Source organism: Notolabrus celidotus, chromosome 19 (genome assembly GCF_009762535.1).
Source record: "Notolabrus celidotus isolate fNotCel1 chromosome 19, fNotCel1.pri, whole genome shotgun sequence".
NCBI classification, from domain to species: Eukaryota; Metazoa; Chordata; class Actinopteri; order Labriformes; family Labridae; genus Notolabrus; species Notolabrus celidotus.
The window spans coordinates 14,349,115-14,373,240 of record NC_048290.1 but is presented as its reverse complement, the minus strand read 5'-3'; the positions used below and the strand labels follow the sequence as shown (position 1 = coordinate 14,373,240).

General features: G+C 41.0%; 1 protein-coding gene across 1 annotated transcript in view; it reads left to right on the top strand.

Moving 5' to 3' along the window:
* cacna1bb (calcium channel, voltage-dependent, N type, alpha 1B subunit, b) overlaps window positions 1–24,126 on the top strand; it is a 194,813-nt gene that overhangs the window by 129,725 nt on the left and 40,962 nt on the right. Inside the window, exons 21-30 of the mRNA XM_034709309.1 lie at window positions 318–380; window positions 4,621–5,355; window positions 6,530–6,735; window positions 7,885–8,014; window positions 8,860–8,989; window positions 9,627–9,686; window positions 10,115–10,221; window positions 17,696–17,792; window positions 20,316–20,476; window positions 20,591–20,728. Coding sequence (XP_034565200.1) covers window positions 318–380; window positions 4,621–5,355; window positions 6,530–6,735; window positions 7,885–8,014; window positions 8,860–8,989; window positions 9,627–9,686; window positions 10,115–10,221; window positions 17,696–17,792; window positions 20,316–20,476; window positions 20,591–20,728 — 1,827 coding nt within the window. The remainder of the gene's footprint in view (window positions 1–317; window positions 381–4,620; window positions 5,356–6,529; window positions 6,736–7,884; window positions 8,015–8,859; window positions 8,990–9,626; window positions 9,687–10,114; window positions 10,222–17,695; window positions 17,793–20,315; window positions 20,477–20,590; window positions 20,729–24,126) is intronic.

The following is a 24,126-nucleotide window of genomic DNA, read 5'->3' as shown; positions in this document are numbered from 1 at the left end:
CAAAACCAATAACCATTTATTATGTAACACTGAGTATATCTTAAACTTACATTTTGAGTTGTAATCATTCATGTAGAAGAAACTCTTGATTTTCTTGCTTTGGAATGAAACTCTTGAACTTTTTTTCAGTTTCTGTCTTTATGAAAATGTCTGAGCACTCTTCGGTTGCTGTTGTGTTATTGAAGTAGTTGCACTGTTTAGTTTTGTACTGTTCTCCGGAGGGGACAGGTGGACATACCTGCAGACAGACAGACAGTCCACCTGTCCCATCAGATTTGTGTCTCATTTTTTCTTTTGTTTTTGTTCTGCATGTACAGTTTTGTAAAGCAAAATCGAGATGCAATCTCTCGCAGGTCGTCCATCAACAGCATTCAGTCACCGTGAGTTCACTCTCTGTTACAATATTATCCTCCTAGTCTTCTCTCCTCTCCTTCCTTGACTCCTCTGCTCTCCTGTAGTCTCTGCTCTTTGTGCCCTCAGCATCTCTTCCAGTCCTCTCCTCTTTTGTCCTTTCTTTCCTCTACTTGTATATTATCTTCTCCTCTCCTCGCCTCTCTCCTTCTCTTTTCTCTTCTCTCTCCAGTCTTCTTTTTCTTCCATCTCCTTTCCTCTTTTCTCTCCTTTTTTCCTCTCCTCTATTTGTCCCTCTTCTCTGAACCTCTGTAAACAACATTGTAGTAAATCATGTCCCCAGGTTAAAGTGAAATGTACTTATGCTTCTTTTTATTTTATTGCATGATGTATTAGAGCCTCATTCAGTGTTTTTGTTCCTTTTCCTAAGGCATGAAATGTAAATTTGACTTTATTTTTCTTGTTCAGTTATGTCTAAATTAATTTTAAAAAGAATATAGATACATATTGACGACATACAGTATGTGAAAACTAGACAAAATGTTAGATTTCTTACGTAAACTAATCAACAAAAGATAGTATTTTATTTTAAAAAACAAAGCCGCATTCCTTCTTATGACCAGCAGGGGGCGACTCCATTGGTTTAAAATAAAGTCTAATGTGAGTGTATTAGAAACTGACGTCACTCCTCACTTAATCTATTACCTGAGTAAAGAAAGGATCCACTACGATCCCACCTGGAGCCTTTCTGTGTGGAGTGTGCAGTTCAAAGACATGCTCATCAGGGGAATTCTTGACTTTAAGTTCTCTGCAGGTGTGAGCGTGAAACTGTCTGGTTGTACGTATAAATGTTAGCCCTGTTATAGACAGGCGACCCGTTCAGGATGTGTACCCTGCCTCTCATCCAATGACAGCCAGGACAGGCTGCAGCCCCTCCCCGCACTCAAACAGGATAAGTGGTTTAGAAAATGAATTGATGGTTTATAATCGCTAGTTTTAAGCCTTTTGAAGAGCATGATGTCCACTTTGTCAGTTATAGTCCTATTGAGAGCAGTCTCAGAACTCATCGGCCATCATCTGAGGACAATGCATTCTCTGGGAGCCGTGGTCAGCTTCAGGTGAACTGATCAGCTGGTAACGAAGAGTTTCTGGACAATACATCCTTTTCCATGTATTGTCTTTGTTTACAGTTGAACTAGCATTTTCAGAAGTGAGACTGAAGTTGGAGTTCATTTAGCAGCAGAGCTAGACGATGGATGCACATGTTGCCGAGGTTTATTTAATAAACCTCAGACCACAAGGACCATTTTCCTGCTTCCAGCTGATGCTCCCTGGAAAAGCAGTTATATCTGACTACAAAGAGCTGCTAGAATTTTTCTAATATTAGCATTTAGATGTTAAGTTTGTAACACAATGTTCAGAGTGAAATTAAGGATAAGTGGGAAAAAAATTTTTTGTTGCTTTTATGATAGGACAGCTGAAGAAAGACAGGAAATGTGGGGAGTAGAGAGTGGGGGGAAGTCATGCAGGACATGGTCGTGGCTGGGAGTCGAACCGGCGGCCTCTGTGACAAAGACTATAGCCTCTGTATGTGGGGTACTTAGATCGCTAGGCCACCAGCATCCCGGGACTATGTTTTAAGGCTACCTTTCATGACCCGGCGGCATGACAGAAAGTCCAACAAACAGTACGATTGCGGTCTTTGTGTGATCTATGGATGACACACATTGTTAATCACAAAGGGTTAAAGTAAAATATGTTATTACAAACTCCTTTATAAAACATAGAAAGAAACTGCACGTAGTTATCACAAACAGATTTTGGCTTTGAGGCCATTGAGAGTGTAAAATGTGGAAAATTAAACACAAATATTCCTCCCTCTGGTCGTCACCAACCATTATGCACTTGGTTGATGGCTGCAGCTCTGTGCCGTCAGTAATCCATGTTACGCTTTGTGCTCCCTGATGTGAATAATTTGTGTATAAATGTTTAATTTCTCTGAGTGTTGCTTTCACTGCAGGCAGTTTAGCATTCTGTTTGTTTTCATAGACCCCAAAGACAGCACTTAAACAGACAATATGAGCCGTGGCCAAAATTAAACAGCCAGCTGTAACTTTGCTCCCCTGCCCTGTTGTCTCAATCGATTAGAGTACAGCTGGAAGCCAAGAGACGCTGATTTAACTTCTCACCTCTTTGAGAAAACACAACTTATCTACGAGAGCAGACTCTAATTTTTTTGACATCACACCCCTAGTGTGTTTTCAGTCTGTGCATGCACTTTAGAAATATACCTCACAATATAATCCCCTACATGTTACTGTCTCACTTTAAAACACTTCCTGTATGTGTGTTGCTCACCTGTCTGTGGGTACTTGTCCTGTGTCTTCTGTGTTTTCTATCTGTCTGTGTCTCCTGTCTGTCTTTCCTTCAGGATGTATACTGTCTACTCCTCCCCTACCAGACGAATCTTGAGGTACAGGTGACCAGATGGAACAAACTAAACTAACCCATAAAGCCCCATGTAAATAAATCATACTGTGCAAAGACAGATACAGTATGAAATGTGGACCCATCAGAGGACTTTCTGTTGTTTTGTTTTGATTTTTATTCTTCTCAAAAATCTCATTTCACTCTTACAAAAACTCCTCTTAATGCAGGAAGCAGCTTGTTGTCTTCCTTAATGGAGAAACATGTTGAGGATGGCCACCACCCACAGCACCTTACCCGCCTGCCCCATCTGCACATGATCCAACATCATTCGACCAAAAACCTCTGTTTCAGTTCTTCTGCATGCCAGATCAGAGAAGTTTGTCACATTACATCCCTGACAATTCAGTTTTCACTGCTGATTTTAATAGATAAAGGTCAAAGACATTACACTACCAGTCAAAAGTTTGGAAACACCTTCTAATTCAAGGGTTTCATTTATTTTAATGATTGTAAACACTGTAGATTAATACCAAAGACGTCAAAACTATAAAAGAGCATAAATGGATTTTTTTAATGAACAAAAAAGTGTTAAACAAAGCAGAATATGTTTTATATTTTAGATTCTGTAAAGTAGCCCCCTTTTTCCTTCATGACAGCTTTGCACACTCTTGGTATTCTCTCAGTCTTCTTCATGAAGTGGTCTCCTGGAATGGTTTCTAATTAACATGAGCCTTCAAGAGTTCATTTGTAGAATGACTTGCCTTCTTAATATGTTTGAGACCATCAGTTGTGTTGTTCAGAGGTAGGGTTAGTACACAATGGATAGCCCTATTTGACTACTGTTGTAATCCAGATTATGGCAAAACCAGATTATTTCATAGTTTTGATGTCTTCAGTATTAATCTACAATGTGGAAAATAATTAAAATAAAATAAAAACATTGCATGAGAAGGTGTGTCCAAACTTTTGACAGGTAGTGTCTCTACTGAAGTTTTTTTATGTTCTTTAGATGTTGAAGGCTAATATTAGCTTTATATTTACTTTACATAAACAGTTTTTACTAACAGAAGCTGCTGATGTTGTTTTCAGTCTGATTTCTGAAAAGAATATCATTAAAAACATCCAAGGTTACAATTCCATACTGTACAGTTTTGTTGTTTATTTGCTAAGATAGCTCGATTCTAATTTGTGAAATACCCGATATAGAAAAAAACTTACAGTCCTCTTGTGAGTCAGACTCTGAAGTCTTAGAGATTCAACCTTCAGTTCTTTTAATATAAATGATACACCTACGTGCTAATTGGCCGAGGCTACATCAGTTCATAATAGGATTTTTTTTTTTACCTTAGCGAGAAAAACAAACATTTCATTTCAAGAAGTTTGAAAAATATAGTTTTTATAAGCACTAAATAACAGCCACAGAGTAAAAGATTAAGTGGATGACACTAGAATTTCATGACCTCTAGAATATAATAACCCACAGCACTAGAAATCCCTGCCATCTGAGGTGCTGGGAATCAATAGATTGTCTTATTTTGCAGTGGAAATTTGAACTTTACCCCTTTTAACACACAGGCATGGTAAGTGAAGGCTCTACCATGGTGAACATTTGTGCTGACGCATCCATAGACCACCTTTTGTCTGCTTCTTTACTTTCTGTCTTTATTCTGGGCGTGATGCTTAGCATTGAATAATGAAACAGTTGAGTATCAGCAGGTGGTGTGCCTATGGATGAAACTGTGGATGCTGGATGTTCAACTAAACCCTCTTAATAAAGTTAACAAAGCAGACATCAAAGTTTTGATTGCTTCTCATGTCCCTGTTGGTTCCTGTGTGCAGTAAGGAGCAGCAGCGGTCAGCTAAGGCCATGTCAGTGTGGGAGCAAAGGACCAATCAGCTGAGGAGGCACAACTTGAGGGCGAGCAGTGAGGCCTTGTTCAACGAGCTGGACCCTGAGGAACGCCTTCGGATGACCACTGCTCTGCACCTGCATCCCGACATGATGACTCACCTGGACCGGCCTCTCGTGGTGGAGGCTAGAGATGGGGAGAAACCCGGTAAGCCACCTGATGGAGGTTGGGAGGAGGAAGGAGGCGGAGTGGGAGACAACTACCACATGCACGCCAGGAAGCATCACCGACACCGCGACAAGAATGGGGAGTGCAGGGATGGAGGCGACGGCCGGGGAGGGAGGCACCACATCCATCATAGCAGGACCAGAGATCCAAACGGTAACGGCACCCACATGAAGAAAGGGGAGCGGAACCAGGATGTGAATGGAGGGCAGGGACACAGGCACCACTACCAGGCTGGCTCGCCTGAGGAGGAGGCAAACGGCCTGCGAGGAGGAGAAGAAAAAAGCCACCGCCACCATCACTCCCATCGTTTATCCAAAGAAGGAAATGGAGTAATAGCTAATGGTGCGCAAGGAGAGCGCAGGATGAAGGGGGTGGGAGGAGGAGGAGGAGGGGACAGTAATGGAGAGAGGAAGGCACGCACACGGATGGTCAGAGCTCAGTCTACTCTGGATGGAGACGACTGTATGAGGAGCAAGAATGGAATCAAAGGTCACTGGTAAGACTGCAGATATTCAATTATTTAAATGAAGATGTTTTGTACTTCTTACTCGTGTTTTTCCATAATGAACGTTTCTCTTGCTGCAGACTAAACCTTCAAATGAAACATTTCAGACATTTTACACCAGAAATCCAGCTGTATTGTGTGAAGAAAACAGGAGCATTATGACAAATAGCTTGTCATGTTTTGAGTAATTTGGATCTCTTACAATAGGACACTTGTTGAAGGATTTCAGGTTGAGGTGTTTTTGGTAAACAGAGGGCTAGTAAGAAAACAGTCCATCCTTTGTTGTAGCATATTCTCAAACAAAATGACAGAGTCTGGTCTGATGCTCTGAGGCTCGTTTAATAACAGATCACACTCAGCTTTTATACACTTCACAATGGTGTCACAGAATCTCTGCTACGTGACGGTCTCCATGAACACCAGGTCAATATTATGCAACATCCTGGTCCAGGTCGGAGTGACCTAGCACTACTTTTAAACTCCTGGGAAGTTCTAACATTTCTAACTTTCACAACCTCATACGGTTACACAATGATAACAGCTGCACAATGCCTTACTGCCCAAGCTTATGGCTTATACGGATCTGATGCCAAACCTCCCAATAGTATTGATTTTCCCAAATTTCTTCACCTGATTGGACAAACACATTGTCTTCGTATTTATCAGCCCTGGGTGTTTTTTATGATGTTTTTTTCCTGGCTCATCCGGAATCATCAGATTTCTTCTCACTAGACAGACTTGTGGTTGCAGAGTGTTGCTTCATTTCATATCTTTGCTGCTGGTTTTGAATTTTCGCTCATAAGGGTCGAGGCAATAACTTGAAATGTCATAACATCTTCTGATCCCCGGCTTCAGCTCTCTGGTCGGCCTCTTCTGTGTTGGACCAGACTTAATTTATTCCCTGGAGGATTTATTTAGACTAAAAGGTTATTTTTCATGAGAGCCTGTAAGTCACAGTAAGATACATACAGGATTTTATTAGTTCAGTTAAACATAAACACCACGTCTGAGTCCAATTCATTTCCCTGCCACATATATTGTGGTCTGTTCCCCCAGGAGGACTAAGAACTTCAGTGCATGGCTCTAATTTGGCAGAGACAGCTTAAAGTACCCTGTGAGCACAGTATAGTGATACCTGTTATGAGATGCACATCTCTTCTTTCAGGGACAGGCATCCAGATGCTGAAGAAGACGGCCTGGCCTCCAGTCCTCTGCAGCTGATGCGGAGCAGCCTGAGTCTTGGAGAAAAACAGGAAGATGCTGACAACCAGAAGAACTCCACCCGGGCCAGCCAGGCCGGTCTCAACAGCAACGCCATCCACATCCCTGTTACCATCACTGCCCCGCCTGGAGAAACCACCATCATACCCAGTGAGTGCAGCATATCAGAGTCACATATAGTCAGGGATTACTTACATGCTGAAAGATTCTTCATTCATTAATATAGTATCACCTCTAGTCATTACTCTGTAGCAGAAACAATGAAGGTTAAAAGGCTTATTTAGATTATCACTGCAGCTCTGGAGCTTCTCAAAAAAATTACGATTGCTATCTTTACACATACAAGAGATATTTAAGAGGCCAAAATAAGCACAGTGCTTTTTAAAGCAACAATAAGCTCTTGCATGTTTCCCACAATAAAAAAGGAGCAGCCGTTCCTGCAGCTCTTTGATGCTGTACTTACAGCAATGCCTTTTGTTTGATACTAATGTCAGCATGCTCACAGTAAAATTACTAACATGACGATGCCTTGTAGTAATAATATTTTCTTTTTTCGCCATCTTAGCTTTGTGCTAAAGCATGCTGACTGAGTTTGTAGCACACAGGACACCTGAGGGAAAGGGATTAATATGACATTTGCAGTAACTTTTCTATAAACCAAAATATTCAGCATTTAAAATGTAAACCTGTTGATGGCACTGGAGAAAACTTGTAATTAATTTGAGATTATTTGATTAAGGACAATGCACATTAATTAACATTGCAACAGTATGCCTCAATGTAAACATTGCAACAGTATGCCTCAATGTAAACATTGCAACAGTATGCCTCAATGTAAATATACCAGAATTAGCACAATAGCTAGGTTTCATCTGTAGTCCTCTTAAGGCAGATACTTGCATAAAACACAATACAACAAGATTTAAAATGACACATTTGTCACAAGACAGTTAATAGGACACTACACAAACTGACTTACAAACAAATTTTACATACAAAACATACACTTTAGTGACTTTATAAAAACAGGATGGAAGGTGAGGACAAAGCCCTCGAGAACGGGCATCAAATGAGGAAACATATTATTCATGTGTACATGACTGGTTTGTTTTTAACCAATGTTTAAATTTGAAGGATTCCTTATCAAGTAATAATCACTCCTTCAAAAGCATGCATGTATTTATTCAAATTCACAGTATTTCATCCAGAATTTCAAAAAATATTTGAACTGACACTCAAGTTAACCTCTCAGTTGGCTCTGATGAAAGTGATTGTAAATTATTACTTTTTCTCCACCAGTGAACAACATCGACTGCGACAACTTCACGCTCAATGAGGAGAAGAAAGATCTGGAGGAGGAGGAGGCAGCTAACGGGCCTCGGCAGATACTCCCCTACAGCTCCATGTTCATCTTCGGGGTGACAAACCCGTAAGTGAGAGGAGTGATGTGGAGTACCATCCATAGTTTTATATGTGTAAGGGATAATGTATAGTGAGTAGGGTTGCAAAGGGGTGGAAATTTTCAGGTAAATTTCCATGGGAAGTTAAGCTGGGGAATTTGGGAAATATTCCAAATTGGAAACTTTCCATGGGAATTAATGGGAACTAACTGGGAATTGATTTAATGGAAAGGTATCATATCCAAGCATAAATATTTTTTTTCTACCATACATCAAATTTGTGAGATATATTACCACATAATATCATCAAAACTCACTTCACTCTGTGTAGTCCACAGGCTCAAATGTGTGGCTTCAATAGTCTTGTGCTCTGGGCTCCAAAGTGTGGTCCAGGATTCTAGAAATCATCTGTGCATGTGATGGAGGAATGCACAGTGCATGTAGGGGGTGTGGTCTCAATAGCCCTGCAGTAAGCAGGGTGCTATGTGCATGTGATTGAGGAATAGCATAGATATTCAACTGTACTTGCATGATTTAGTAAATTCCTGGTTTATTCACATTAATTCCCATGGAAAGTTTCCAACTTTGAAAATTCCTGGAATTTTGCAGCCCTAATAGTGAATAGGTGAGAATCCCTACAGGGTGAGCCAAACCCTGAAGTGAAGCTCGGGAGTTGCAGTATGTTTATTAAAGGACATCTTAAACTCAGGTGAACCTGCATCACATGGTTCCCTGAGGCTGATGCGTGTCCACTCATAATGTCAGGAAAGGAGATACAAGTTGTCCTGTTATGGAGAACTTCACCTGAACAGACCAGTGAGCTGTCAAAACTCTGTGTGTCTTCTACATTTCTCTGTGTGTGTTTATGTCGCAGGGTGCGACGGCTGTGTCACTACGTGGTCAACCTACGCTACTTTGAGATGTGCATCCTGATGGTCATCACAATGAGCAGCATCGCTCTGGCAGCAGAGGACCCTGTGCAAGCCAATGCACCACGCAACAACGTGAGTCAGCTGACATCTAGACTTAATCTGAACACATCTGGACGTACACAACAAACACACAGCTCGTCAGAGGTGTACTCACATGGGAGGGCACTCACACAAGAGGATGAGGATTGTCTTGATGTTTCAGACAGATATAGTAACGTGTATCTTAAAAGTTTTGGATAAATGGCATTAAACATAAAACATCTATTGCCTGATAAGTGGATGACTGGATAATCTACTTGACAAAGTTTTTTAAAAAGCAGCAAAATGTTTCTCTTTATTTCCAAGACAACACATAAGTCTATGTAGACAGATAGGAAGTAACAAACAAACACACACACGCACACGGCTTGAGTTTTTGTTTTGTGACAGACAAGCACGACTAATTCGTGCAGGAGTCAGTGGCACTGAGGGAATCTGAGGTGATGTTGTGCCTCTGTGTGGTGTGTTTGAGAGGCTTGTGTGGGTGAGCAGGAGATGTGTGTGAGTGCAAAGCTGACAAAGCCTGGGAACCCTGAGAAGGCTGAGGAGCACGTGGTGCATATCTGATCCACTCACACACACAAACACATATACCTTATCTTTAACTGAAAACATCTGTCATGCATCTGTGGACTTCATCTCACAGGATGTTTTCTAACTCTTCTCTCAGGTTCTCAAGTATCTGGATTACGTCTTTACTGGAGTCTTCACTTTTGAGATGGTGATCAAGGTAAGGGACTGTCGAGATAAAGGTACGCTTTGATTTGATCCCTGGAAAGCAAGCTCAGCAAACTTTGGTAAACACCTGAGATCCTAAGTAGAATGAAAAGTCTTAGAAATGTGAAACTTTTTCAGATGTTTAGCTTCACAACTGTCTGCTAGAAATTAAATCTTGGATGTCAGACAACTTTTTAAAACTGATGGTCTCCAAATCTGAAGTCATTGTGTTTGAGAACCTTTGAGAACCTCTGCTTTAAATGATGAATGCTCTGTGTCAGTGAAAAGACAGTATTTTGTATCATAAGCAGGGTTTAGACATGTTAATGAGCAGAGAACTGACAGGTTTAAAATATCATTTTCACAAAACAAAGGGTGTGCCTGTGTTATCTTATGAGATGCTTTGACATTTCTCTGGTATTTTCTGTTCTCCGACTCAAGATGATTGATTTGGGACTGCTCCTCCACCCTGGCTCTTATTTTCGTGACCTTTGGAACATTCTGGACTTCATTGTGGTCAGCGGAGCCCTGGTGGCCTTTGCCTGCTCGTAAGTCAGCTTCTCTTTTGTTCTTGCGGTGTTGATGTCCACTTTCACAGCGGAGCTTTAGATATAAGGTCTTATATAAATAGCTACAGCCACACTGCAGGATGTTGAAACAGCAGTTGATGTTCACTGCAGCTGAGCAGGCCGGCTCTGTGTGACCCCGCTCCAATGATTTCGCTCTAGCGAACAATTTCAGAGCATTCATTCGATCATTCCTCATTAATTTTGTGGCTTTTTTGGCTCTCTGGGGTCTTTTGGAAAAGATAAGTAGAAACGTAAAAAATGTCGGATGAAGGTCTACGTCTGAAACGTTGCAAATGAATAAATTCCTGCAGGTTAGACAGTGTGCAGAATTTTGCACTTATTAGGGTTATTTGGCTGACATGACTGTCAGACTCCTCTATCACTGCTATTTTACCTCTCCACAGTGTATTGCTGTAGCAGGCTAATGGTCTACTGTGTGCTCGGTGTAACTATTCAAAGGTCCAGGAGGGAACAGAAGGAGTAGAGGGAGAGATTTGTTGGCACATAATTGCAACACATGCAGCTCTAAACTTTGCAGAAATAATTGCTGTATGACTTCAGAGAAATGCCAGGGTGACATGTTATAATCAATGCATTACAGTTAAGGATACACCCCCTGACATTTTGCATGTTTTAGTTTAACACGTGTGTTAAGATTTCAGTGTCTGTCTTAAATTAAAAAAGACAATGTGTGTGAAATGTACAAAAAACTTGTACGGCACATTTTGATGACTATTTTGATCATTAATTGGCCTATTTTCACCTGGCAAATACAGTAATTATATCAAGAGCACGCACGTTCATTATAAAGTAGTGGGAGGATGTAATCAGTAATTAAAAGGTCACATGATCTCCTCTCATCTGACCCTGTTCCGCCCCTCAGAAGGTCGATTTTATCAGTGAGTGTAAACTGTTCGCAGAAGAGGAAGCAGCGTTAATGATTCTGTCACACAGTGAAGAAACAAAGCTGACCACATCTGCGTTTGAAGTGTCATGTTAGATTATTTTAACAGACACCTTCCAGCAAATTGGAAATGTTCTCCACAGCCTCAGAATAAAGACAGTTAATGAGCCCCTGAATCTCCAGACCTGTATTCTCCCTCCCTGGAGAAAGAAGAGTAATTACATATTCTGTTTCAACAGCACTGTCAGTTATTCTTTGTCCACCTTTGTTTGATACCGACTCTGTCTCGATAGTCCACGGTTAGTCTCCTGTGTATTTTTTACTTGTTCTCTTTTCTGTCGCTGTGATTTTCTTCTCTTTGGCCAGCTGACGTTTATCTGTCGTCTATCTGTTGCTGACACTGTATCTGTCTTCTCTCTTTTGCACTTTTCTTTTCCTCCCTGCTTTGTTTGCTTGCTTGGATTGCTTTCAGGAGCCTTATGGGGTAATGCCTCCTCTCTCTGTCTTTCTCTCTCTGTATCTCTCTCTGTCTCTCTCCCTCTCTCTCCGCCTGTCCAAGTGCTCATCTTTGTTTGTTTGTGTCTCCGGCATCTCTTCCTGTCCATCTCAGCCAGTGTCATTTTCAGAGTTTGGAGACGTGTCGGCAGCAGCCTTCCCCTCTCTCAGCTAAATGTTTGAACAAATGTCATATTTTGTCATTTGCTATTCTTATCATCTCCACCACAGTCACGATCAAAGATACTGGCATTTTCTCTGTTTGTGTTACGTAACTGTGTTTGTGTTTCATCTGTGTTCGGGCTTGCATAAGTGCAATTACCTGTTCTCTATTTATCTGATGCATTTAATGTGTATTAGACGGAACAATATACATAATGCACAGAAAAATGTGCAGCCATAGACCGCAGTTTCAAAGGTTCAAGCTTTTATGAGAGTGAGAGGTTTTTCGTGTAATAATGGAGACAAAGGATGTAAGTGCTGCTGTCTGTGGTAAGCACACAATTAAAAAGATGCTAATGTAGAGTTAATATAAAGCATCCCTCTCATTTTCAGACATAATGACTAAAAGTATAATAAAAATGTGCCTCGATGTAGCTCTCAGCATTCTGCCAGTATCTTTCAAACCGCTAATGCACGGCTCATTTATACACATAAATCATAAACTTGAAGAATGTAACGTCCTCATCGTGCTAACACACTCAGGCAGTGTGCTGTGTTCCCTGTCCTGGTATAGGCAGAAGGGATTATCACATTCAGCCTCATCCCCCACATCTCTCCCTCTTTTGTACACTTTCTGTCCATCTGTTTGTTTCTCCTTTCATCTTTCTCATGCGACCGTCTTCCCAGTAAGTTAGCCTGTAACATGCTACGTTCACACTGTGAGGTTAACAGAGTAACTGTGCTTCTATATAGGTAAATATGTTGCAAAATGCACCAGCTTGTAGACTTGATGTGAGAACCTGCAGAATACAATTTGAGAACTTGTGGATCAAACATTTGAACTAGTATGTTTCATTTTTCACTTGTAAAAAAAATCTCCGCCACCACGGTGGTAGGGGGGTCATACACTGGGGCAATTCAAAGTGCTGTGCAGAGCTTAAGTCACGATTGGAAAAATTCAAAGTCAGTGTGAGAGTTTCATCTTTAGGAAGCAGATCTGGTCAGAACTTCGCCTGGTTTGCTGCAGTGTGAATGTATCGGTAAAGTAGATCATTCTCATTGAGCGCCTCCTCTCGTCTTTGTGTTTCCTCTTTGAAATACTGTCCACAGTGTCATGTCCGTTGTCTTGCTATAAAAGTGATTTATTTACATGTTTTGTAATCTCTCTAATATTTGATCAGACTTGTCTTCCACAGGTTAATACGTTAAAGTGCTGTTATTTGTCTCTTGTCCCTGTATCCTCACGCCGGTGTGTTGTCAGTTTAAAATGTGGATTCTGTCCTGCTTTCCTTTTCTGCTTCATTGGCTCGCTCTATTTCTGTGGGTTGTATTTGTGTATTTAGTGTTTGTACGCTTATCATTGCTTTTTTTCATCAGATCGCAACAAAGCGTGGCCAGGTGGGAACTGTCCCTCTCTATCTTTTGGTTTTGATCCCCCAATCCTTCTTTCCAAACACAGAACCCCTTCCTGTCAACCCTTCAAAATAAACTTAATCACCCTCCATCCCATGGTTCTTAACACCATGACTTCCCTCCCTACTGCCTCCTCTTTCACTTTGAGAAAAGTTCATCCCCATCCCAATATTGGGACATCTGGATGAAAAGACAATATTGGGAACTTGTATAGCTTTCAGAAGATCAACATACACAGCTGCATGCATACACACACACACACACACACACACACACACACACACACACACACACACACACACACGCCCACGCGCAGGTATAAATTTGCTTTGACTACCTCTCTGCATGAGTTGTATCAAAGCTAAAAGTACTTATCGATCGTTTCACCTTCATGTTAATCTCCTGTAATCTTGGCCAAAGTGTTTTTAATTGGTTGAATCACTGAGGAATTATAGCCTGCAGTTTAATCACTTCTCTGCCCTTCACCTACATCTTTCCTTCTTTATGCAGTGCAGTGAACTTAAAAGGAAATCAATAAAGGATTACAGCTTTCACCTGAAGTCACCTTGAGTGATTATTTCCCTTTAGAGCAGGTGTTTCTCAAGGCTGCAGGTAGTGTAAGAATTAGATCTAGATCCTCTTAAACACCAAAATCACATTCTTAAAAGATGAACTACTAGTTTATTAGTGCTGCCCGTGATATGTCATTTCAACGGAAGTTTAGTTTCCAACTAACCTCGTAGTCCAAAGGTAAGAAGCACCATTTATTAAACACAGTGTCACAGAGGCTGCAGGTGAGCTACGTCGGATTGTTTTACCGAGTGTGGCTAACATAAGCAGAGCTAGCACCACCAGCCTTAAATCTTACTTGCAGGTTAACATTCACATGCCTGTGCTGGTTACACATTGCTCTGGTTGAGTGGTTAGACTCCAGTTCAAGCAGACTTTATCTCTATTTTCAGAATCACAATACAGCTACCGCACTACGAGAGTCTGTCGGTTGTACACCACATCATGTTTATGGCAGTAGTCATTAGTAACCGGAGTCACAGCTCTGGCTAGTGGTGATTTTCTGTGCTACAGATTCAATACAACATACGATCGTTGCTTCAGGCCCGAAATGATTGAGATATTAATGACTCGATGAGTAATTCTGGTGCCAACTAGCAAAGGTGATGATTTTTAATCATTTAGTTAACTAAGCGAGCACATCCCTATTACATACATTGTCCAAAGTTATAAAATGTAATCAAAACCTCCACTAAACATGAAACCACAATACCAAAGCAGCCTTGTGCATCATGTAATAGCGGGGTAATAAAGTGCGTCTGATAGGACGTCATATCTTGCGCCCATAAACAGGTAATGCTCCTGAGATTCTGCGACGACCACCGTCATGATGTACTATTAAACTGATCTTTATGCCTGTCAGCTGAGCAATCAGCACTGATCTGCACTACACTGTGATGATCACAGGACCACAAACACACACACACACACACACGTTCCCTAACCACGGTGCTTCTGAAAGCTATTGGGAGTCTGTTCGTGCCGTCTCCATGTGTTGAGGTCCTTGAATACAAGGACTGGCATTGACTTTGCAGATTGCATGCCAGGGTAACCGAGGCATCCGAGCATGACAGCTGCATGCCGTGTTGGTAGATATAGAGTTTTATCTGGAGATTGAAAAAGGCCAATGAGCCTTAACTATATGGAACCATGCTTCTCTCCTGTCATCACAATGTTTTACACCACACGAAGAAGAAGTGTTTTATTTTTCAGATTGTTTTTTTCACCAGGAAAAAACTACTTGAACCGTTTGTTTTCTGCGTCCCTCGGTATCTGCATCCCCCTTCAGTGACAAGCAAGGGTTCATTTAGATTAGTCGTAGCAGCACTGACACACTGATCCAATGAAAGTGTGCATCTCTGTGTGTTTGGGGACAATTTCATCAAACGTGAAACAGATTGGAGCAGCTGTTAATCTTTTTTTTAATACAGGTCTCCCTGTTTTCACTTCTCTTCCTGGAATGAAGGTGATGTGAGCTTGATTTTCCTGGAAAGGACATTTTAATTTAGTGCCAATCAAGGAGTAACACAAAACATGTTCACTTACTCAGGCTCATTTCTTTTTGATTGGTTCAACACAGAACCAGGAAATGAGCAGCAGTGGTTGAATATGACATAGAACAGCACAGCTGCAACAGCTGGCGTTTTATTTATAAGTTTATTTCAGAGGGAGCTGCTAACGTAAGATTAATTTGAATTGCCCGTGGCAATTGGAAACTCATTTTCCCTTTTAAACTCTCTGGACTACAATATGAAGTGATTACTCTTTAATGGTCAGCTGAAAGAACAAAGGTCACTCACTCATACTTACTGAGCTCCATTTTTAACCTGGTGAGCAGACGTATTTGGCTCGTCTATGAGGATAATTGAACTCAAATATTTTGGATAAAGGCTATAATCTTGGTTCAATGGCCTTTGGGTGCGTTTGCATCTTTTTACAAATGTTAGCTGGAGTGAGGAGCTTCCTGCTCTCTGTTGGAGCTGCTCCCTGGGGATGAAAACACTGGCTGGTTTGTAATCGACTTCATGCTGGTGTAAGAAGCAGCAGGGACTCTGGGGAACACTAACAGGGCTTTTAGACTCTCTTTTCTCTTATCATGCTTGTGTTCTTCTCCTCTTCTTTCACACATGATATTATTGCTACACACACATAGAAATACATACAAACAAACAGACACACACACACACACACACACACACACACACACACACACACACATTTTCTACTTCTCCTTGTTTTTTAAGAAATACAAATGAGAAACACTTTTCATGGAGAGTGACAGCCACATTGTGTGTACGTGTGACTGATTAATTAAGAATCCCTCCCCCGCTGCCCTTGGCCAATGTCAGTCTCTGAGTGAATGATGGCTCAGCTGTATGTTATTAACATAACAGCGAGTTTTCAAACCCCCACACCCCACTCCCACTCTGTGCCTGGTTAACAAAACCTGCGGCCCTTCCAGTGACTGACAGCAGTGGTTCCTGCAAAGAAGCTGCCTCTTTCAACAGGGGCTGATTCTTTGGGCATTTACTCCAAACAGTATTAAATGCTTTTATGTTATTCTGCAGAAACGGCTTACAGCTTCATGTGGCTGCATGTTGGGAGTCTGATAGCGACACAGTGAGATAACACACTAACGAGGGCAGTGATGAAAAAACTGCACAAGTTTGTTTCTGAGGCTTGAGAGGAAAAATAGACTCGAAAGTAAAGTGAAAAATGATTTTTATAAACACAAACAGGTACCAGCAATTGGATCTTTAATCAATCAATCAATCAATCAGACTTTATTTATAATGCACTTTTCATACAATGATTGCAACACAAAGTTCTGTACATAAAAACAACTTAAAATAGAATTTAAAAAAAATAGATATCTGTAAAAATAAATATTAAAAGACGCTTTAAAAAAATTGAAAGAAAAGGATGGAAGGAAGGAAGAAATAAAGAAGGGAAGGAGGGAAGGAGGGAAGGAAGAAGGGAAGGAGGGAAGGAAGGAAGGAAGGAAGGAAGGAAGGAAGGAAGGAAGGAAGGAAGGAAGGAAGGAGGGAAGGAAGGAAGGAAGGAAGGAAGGAAGGAAGGAAGGAAGGAAGGAAGGAAGGAAGGAAGGAAGGAAGGAAGGAAGGAAGGAAGGAAGGAAGGAAGGAAGGAGGGAAGGAGGGAAGGAAGGAAGGAGGGAAGAAAGAAAGGAGGGAAGAAAGGAGGGAAGGAAGTAAGGAGGATTAAAGGATGATATCAGAAAAGAAAGAGGAAAAGGAAGGAGAAATAAGGACAGAAAAAGAGAGCCATGAATAAAAATCTTGGAGGAAAACATTGAAGATAAGAAAGAAAGAAAAGCCAGGAAGAGGAAATGGAGGAATAATACGTGGAAGGAGACAAATGAATAAATAAAGACTGAGATAAATGGAGAAAGATGGCAGCAAAGACGGGATCATAAAGATTAAATGGAAGAGAAAGTTTGTGGAGATATAAAGAGGGAAGGTGGGAAAGAAAATGGTTGCATGCAATGACAAGTTCAATGTAAGAAAGAAAAGAGAAGGAGAGAGGAGGACTGAGGGGAAAACTCATTAAGAAAAAGAGAGAAAAGAAGGATTGGAGTTTAGTTTTTACTTTTATTTCTTTTTCTTTTGCAGTTTTTTTGCAGTAAAACGTTAATTTTAAACATTTGAATGAGAAAGAAGACATCCCAGAAACTGTACACAAACCAGTAGATCTGTAATATCTGGTATGTGTAGTTTTGAGTATTTCAGTAAACACCATGCTCCATGTTTCTGTAGAATAACATAATGACGTCACGTGCATGTTCCCCACTAACTTGATTAACAGGTATCTCTATGTGTTTAAAAGAATCAGCTCTTGTAGCCGGCGGTGTCATGACATCACCCGGACTGACTTTACTTTCACTCTGCACAGAGGGACGAAAGGCAAGGATATCAACACCATCAAGTCCCTGAGGGTCCTCCGAGTCCTGCGGCCCCTTAAGACCATTAAACGTCTGCCCAAGCTGAAGGTACAGTACTCCAGTCTGTTACTCATGCAGTCCTGACTAAACACAGAGCAGCTGTGGACCAAGGTGGATGTAAGTCATGTTATTCATCATGAGTCAAATGCATTTACAGCACATGGAGTCTGATTTTAAACAGGATATTAACTCTTTAGACCCAAACACTATTTGACATCAGGGTCTCATGCAGACTGGAGAAGGTAAAGTCACACAGTTTGGAAGTGACAGAAAATTGCTTCCTACTGCATTAGTTCTGTGAAAAGAGGCAATGATGGGCAGGATTTCCCAGAGTGTACACTTTTCAGGAGACAGCACACAGGGGGGGAGACAATAACAGAAACTTGGACGTAATCACTTAAATTCAGAAGGTGTGCACTCAGGAGTATGTAGCTGCTCTTTTCTTTAAGAACAATGGTTGTTGTTAGCATGAATTCACAGCAGTCACAGTGGATTTACAACCAGAAGCTGAGGAGCTGCAAGTGTTTCCAAAAGTTAAGGCCAAGCAGATTATTAATGACAACTTTCTCAAACTAATTTCAACTTGCACCCAAGCATCAGTCATTTCTCTAATATTCCTCAAACCTTCAGTTACACTTATCTGACTCCATCTTATCTCTCTGAAATCAAATGTTGGCTTTTACTTTATTGCTTTACTTAAAAGCTTTATCATAATGACAATCACTTATACTGCAAATCCTGGTTAATGAATTTTGCTTTCTTATCAATGATGGCATCTCTTCTAGCCTCTAGTGCCTGATGACGGCACATAGGAGGCTCTCACGCCGGCCTGTTAACCCTTCCACTTATCAGTGCTGCCTCCTTTGCTTTACTTTGGTGGAGTGAGCAGATGACTTTGCATAATTATTTGACGTGTATCGTTTGACCAGTGTCCCCAGTTCAACCAAATTTGATCCATCTTAGTGGTTGTGTTTTGGGATGTGACTTCAGAGGTGAAGTCCATTTCTGGGGAGTTGTTTTCATCTGCTTTTTTTCTCTTTTAGATTAAAATATGATGATTATGTGTCCCTGTTCCATATCATTTAATGAAAAATAAATATCTCAAGCAATATAAGCTTTCAATGTTCAAACTCCAACCGCTGTACAAGTGGGCAGAAGGCTGGAAAGAGGGGAGAGGCCAGTACATCAGAGTTAGCCTATCAAGGATGGGGCCAGGTTTACAACAGAGGGGTATAGAACCACTTTTAACCTTTAAAATGCCAGTTTTAATTTACCTGGCCCGGCTCTCTAATGTGTAGAGTGAAAGTGGAGTTGTATCATTTGGTTTGCAGCTTCAATACCAGGCTGAAGTGTGCAGAACCTTTTCTAGAGATTAGGAAATATGAGTACGTTTCTGTCCTTTGATACTCCTGCTGGAGGGAGTCCAGGTTTGCGACTTTAAAATTCTGCATGGTGGCTTTAGGATAATTAATCGAAAGCACTGTGTAAAGAGTGTCAAGAGGAGAATCAGTATAAATTGATCCTGACATTTATAAAGTTAAGACCCTCAAAAGTTTCCTCTCATGCAGTAAACGACAGCATCCCTCCGAAGCGTGAAGGCAGCTGATCCTCCAAAAGTAATGGCACTGACAAAAAGTGATGGGAGCAATAAAAGGGATGATTGAGACGGATGGGAGCCGGCAGACGGACGCTCGGACAGAGCGGTTTGACGGACAGGCTGGTGGAGGAGGAGAGAAATAGGCTCCGTCCTTACTCTGGAGACAAAAAGCCTGAATGGAGATCAGTCATGCAGCAGAATATTCATTGGATGGATCGCAAACATGTCAGAGTAGATAGACAAGGCACTTCATCTCAGAGAAAGATATAACAGCGCAACAGCTGGTGAGAGAGTGACAGGCAGGAACACACTCTTACAGACGTTATCTAAAGGTGTGTTCATGTTCTTACTGAGCATTGATTTGGATGTTTGCAGAGCATGATACCAGAAGTTTAAACAAGGGATGTGAATGAATCTTTCTTTTGTAGGTGATATGCATTTATTCTACTAGTTTACTTGCCCCTCTGCTTTTGGCTGCCACAGAATTAATACAGAGCTTCTGCTAGGGGTAGCAATATCTTTGAAGTCCTTAAACCTTTGTTTTAAAGACGGAGGTTCAGTAGAGAACCAGGACTGTATCACGGTCTTCTTAGCAGCAGTTGAACTCGCAAATATGATTTTCCTTAAGGCCAATCTGGCTGTATCTCTGAGAGCAGAGTCATCATTAAATAACAGTAATGATGGTTGTTAAGGGATTGGAAGTTTTAAGATATTTTCAAGGAACTAAACCCACCTTAGACCAAAGAATAAAGCGTCTGTAAGGTGTTGCATAGTATTTATGGACAAACTTATAATGAATGAGTTGGTGGGCAGGATTTCTTGATGTCTTCAGTGATACTTTTGGTTCAATCCACACCCTGGTTTCCACTCAAATAATTGTTCCCCCCTTTAAGTCACAGCTGTAACCAACTCAAGAAGTCAAGTCTGATGTATTTACACTGTTATTTTGTTGTTTGCGTGTTATTATTTTCCAGGCGGTGTTCGATTGTGTCGTAAACTCTCTAAAGAACGTGCTCAACATCCTCATCGTCTACATCCTCTTCATGTTCATCTTCGCGGTCATCGCTGTGCAACTCTTTAAGGGCAAATTCTTCTACTGCACTGACGAGTCGAAGGGTCTGGAAAAAGACTGCAGGTACATCATCCTAAAATATCACTCCTCAGCCTGAGTGTCTTTTTGAAGAGGCTTTATTTTTAATGTCTTAAATCACAGATGAGTGAACACACATCTGTCCCGTGTCTCTCTCAGGGGTCAGTTTCTGGACTACGATAAAGACGATGTGGCAGCTCAGCCCAGAGAGTGGAAGAAGTACGAGTTTCACTACGACAATGTTCTGTGGGCTTTCCTGACGCTCTTCACTGTGTCCACTGGAGAGGGCTGGCCAATGTAAGTCAGAGCAGCTTCATCTGTATTATTTCACACACATCATTTATATCAAGAGGCTTCCCAAACTATATTGGTCAGTGTGTGTGGTCAGCCTCAAGCGGATCCTTGATAAACTGCAGTTTTTAACACTTCCACATTGGCCTCATATTTTTAGACCAGAGGTTGCTGCTTGGTTTAAATGGGCAGAATATTATGTACTGCTTTCAATATTTTCTATTCCACTACAACAACATCATCAATAAGCTGTAAACAAAATAAAATAGAAATATAACCAGTCAAAAAATGTCTCCAAAACTGTAAAAACATGCATTTCATAAATGTAGACTTACACAGAGCTGTTGTTTTCAGATAGCATTAGATTGCACTATCTGTGTTGTAAGCCACTTGTTGATTATTGACTCATTAAATCATGGACTTAATGATTATTGTCCTTGAGGCACTCAGACCACCAGGAGGCTGATAGTAGAGGAGCCATCTTATTTCTCCCAGGCTTAATTACTGTCTATCCTCTAAAGATGCAATCAAGGCTCATTGCAGAGACAGCTTCAGTATGCCTGAGCCGAAGCAACATGGCAGATTTATCATCATCATCAGACTGCCAGAGACTTCTGATGGCTGTTGGCTTATTTCATTCATCATTCTTCCTGAGGATGAAAGTAAATGATCAAATTTAACAAAGTGTCATGGGTATCTAAAATCACAGACTCTTAAACAAACAGAGGCAGCACAATGACACCAAGAGAGGAGTTGCTAATTGTTTTACATTCAAATGTTAATGACTTGATTTACATGAGACATTCTGCTTTCTAACCTTTACCATTATCAGAATCAAGTCTTCTAGCCAGAGAAGCATTTTAATCAGTCATCCAACAACAAACTGAACCAACTAAGAGAAACACGCACACAGTAGAAGCATGAATTGCTCTGTTTGTAAAGCATGATGTGACTGGGCATGATTGATGTGAGCTTCTTACAGACCCAGTAGAAATTTATGATTATGGATTTCCCTCAATCTAACTCTGTTTCCAAGTGTGCTTCTGGCAGTCAACATACCAAGGCCTGAGTCCAGTGATGGAGAATGGAGATAGTATTTCTATTTTTATGCCTTTCAGGCATCTTTCACCATCCTAGTAGGCAATCAGCACGGCTGTGTGATTACAATGTTGGTCACACGAGGCTTAGAATAACTCTATGCATGGATGATAATAATAATAATAATAATAATAATAATAATACATTTTATTTATAAAAGCGCTTTAAAAGGTTCTCCAAGCGCTTTACAGGAAAATACAATTATACAATAGGAAAGCAAAAGGAAAACAGTGCAAAAAAAGCAAAGAAAAGCAAGGCAGCAAAATAAAACAAAACAAGAAAAAAATCAATCAATTATAGTTTAAAAGCCTTTCTAAATAGGTGTGTTTTGAGTCCGGATTTGAATTTGGTGATGTTGTACAGTGTCCATTACACTTTAATGTCATTACTGGAAAGAGGAACTTTGGCGAACATGATGCACTCTAGTTTATTTGCTTTTCAGGCCCTCACAGAAGTTTTCTTCAAAGTCTGTTTACAGACTTTTGGGAGTTATTTTGCTTTAAGGAGAAACTTTGCATGAAGCTGTTTGTGTCTCCTGAGTGAGCTGTGTGGTACCTGATAAATTGCCTCACACACTGTAGATGGAGTTAGCTTGATGTTGCCTTGACTTCTGTAGTTTCTACATCAAATGTTGAGTCTGAACTTGATGGATAACAGTACAGGAAGTGCTCTTGTTTTATGTTTGTTGTGCATGTTGATTTATCATATATGGGGATGTGAAACTAGCATAAATGGTTTGTTTCCTGGGTCTGGGTATGCTGTTGTGCTGTTATAAAATTGCATCATCCATCCCTCCATTATCTTGACCGCTTATCCCGTTTGGGGTCACGGGGGCTGGAGCAAATCCAAGCTGATTTCAGGTGGAAGGCAGGGCACACAATGGACCGCTCAACAACCTACCACAGGGCAAACATGGAAAGACAGACAACCATTCACACACACACACACTCACATCTACAATACAATGCAATTTAGAGTGATCAATTAACCTGGAGAGCATGTTTCTGGACTGTGTATGAGGAAGCCAGAGTACCTGGAGAGAACCCACACATGCACAGGCAGAACATGCGAACTCCACACAGAAAGGCTCCTGCCCGACCGGGGACCTCAACCAGGAACCTTCTTGCTGTGAGGCAACGGTGCAGCCCAAGATTGCATCATAATGTTGTCATTTCTAAAAACTTAAGAGCCATCAATTTGAAGAAAAATCATGTTCTTTTTTCAGTTCATTTAGCTGAAGTCAGCCAGAAGGAATATCAGTGTGACTATTTACAGTAAAACTGAGACTCAGACGTATCTAAAGGGGCAAGTTTTAGTTTTGCTTTGGTCTAAACACAGGGGCCACTCAGTTGGACTGTTAAGACTGCAGTGCACAGAAGAGGAAGTCTTAGTTGGAGGGTCTTTACTGCTGGCTGGAGGCTCAGTTTGTCCCAGAGGCTGTCAGTCTATCATTAGAAGATAATAGTCGGAGGGAGATGGCATCGTTGGTGGTCTTGTTTCTGGGTTTCTACAACTGAGAGAAACATTTCAGAAAGCTAGTAGCAAGTCTCATTACAATGACATTAAAAGATCATTACATGTGCCATGAACCTCTCCCTGACTCTCTCAGGAGCCTGCCCTCAGGTCAGTCATACATGCTGTATGTCAGTTCATCTCCAGAATGACGACGCTGTGGACTCTGTTGTGAAAACAGTTCCTAATTCATCATAATCATCATTATTTGTAGAGCACTTCAAAGGCCACAAAGTGCCTAGCACATGGCGTCATTATAACAAATGCTCTCAGCTGCTCTGTTGGTTGTCAATCATTTGATTTCACAGCAGGAGACGTGTGAGCTCACCAGAGACACCTGGAGTAACCGATGAGTCTGGAGGATAAATATTGCAACCAACAAGTTCATGGCCATATCTCTTGATCAAGAGGAGCAGGGCACCCATGACTCATCCGTTTATTTATAGCTGTCCTCTGTGAGGATTGGTAAAAAACCTCTTCAGGCAGGATGAATGGATATTTTTGAACAGGCTTATTTTGGTATTTCAAGTTGGACTGATTTCATTTTATTATTTTATGAGGCTTGTTTGATTCCACTTCCAGGATTTGATTGTGTGCTTTAGGGCGTCCTGGGATGAAGGTAATGGGAAATGTCATCTTTTAAAGCTTCAATAGGACGTTTAGGAGAGCTTCTGTCACTCTGAAATATATTTGCATTAAGTAATCGTTCATGAACAGAAGGTTTTGGATTAAAAATGTCAGGGTTGACTTTATTGATTCAGAGATTTCAAATATACCTTTGCTAGATTTATTCA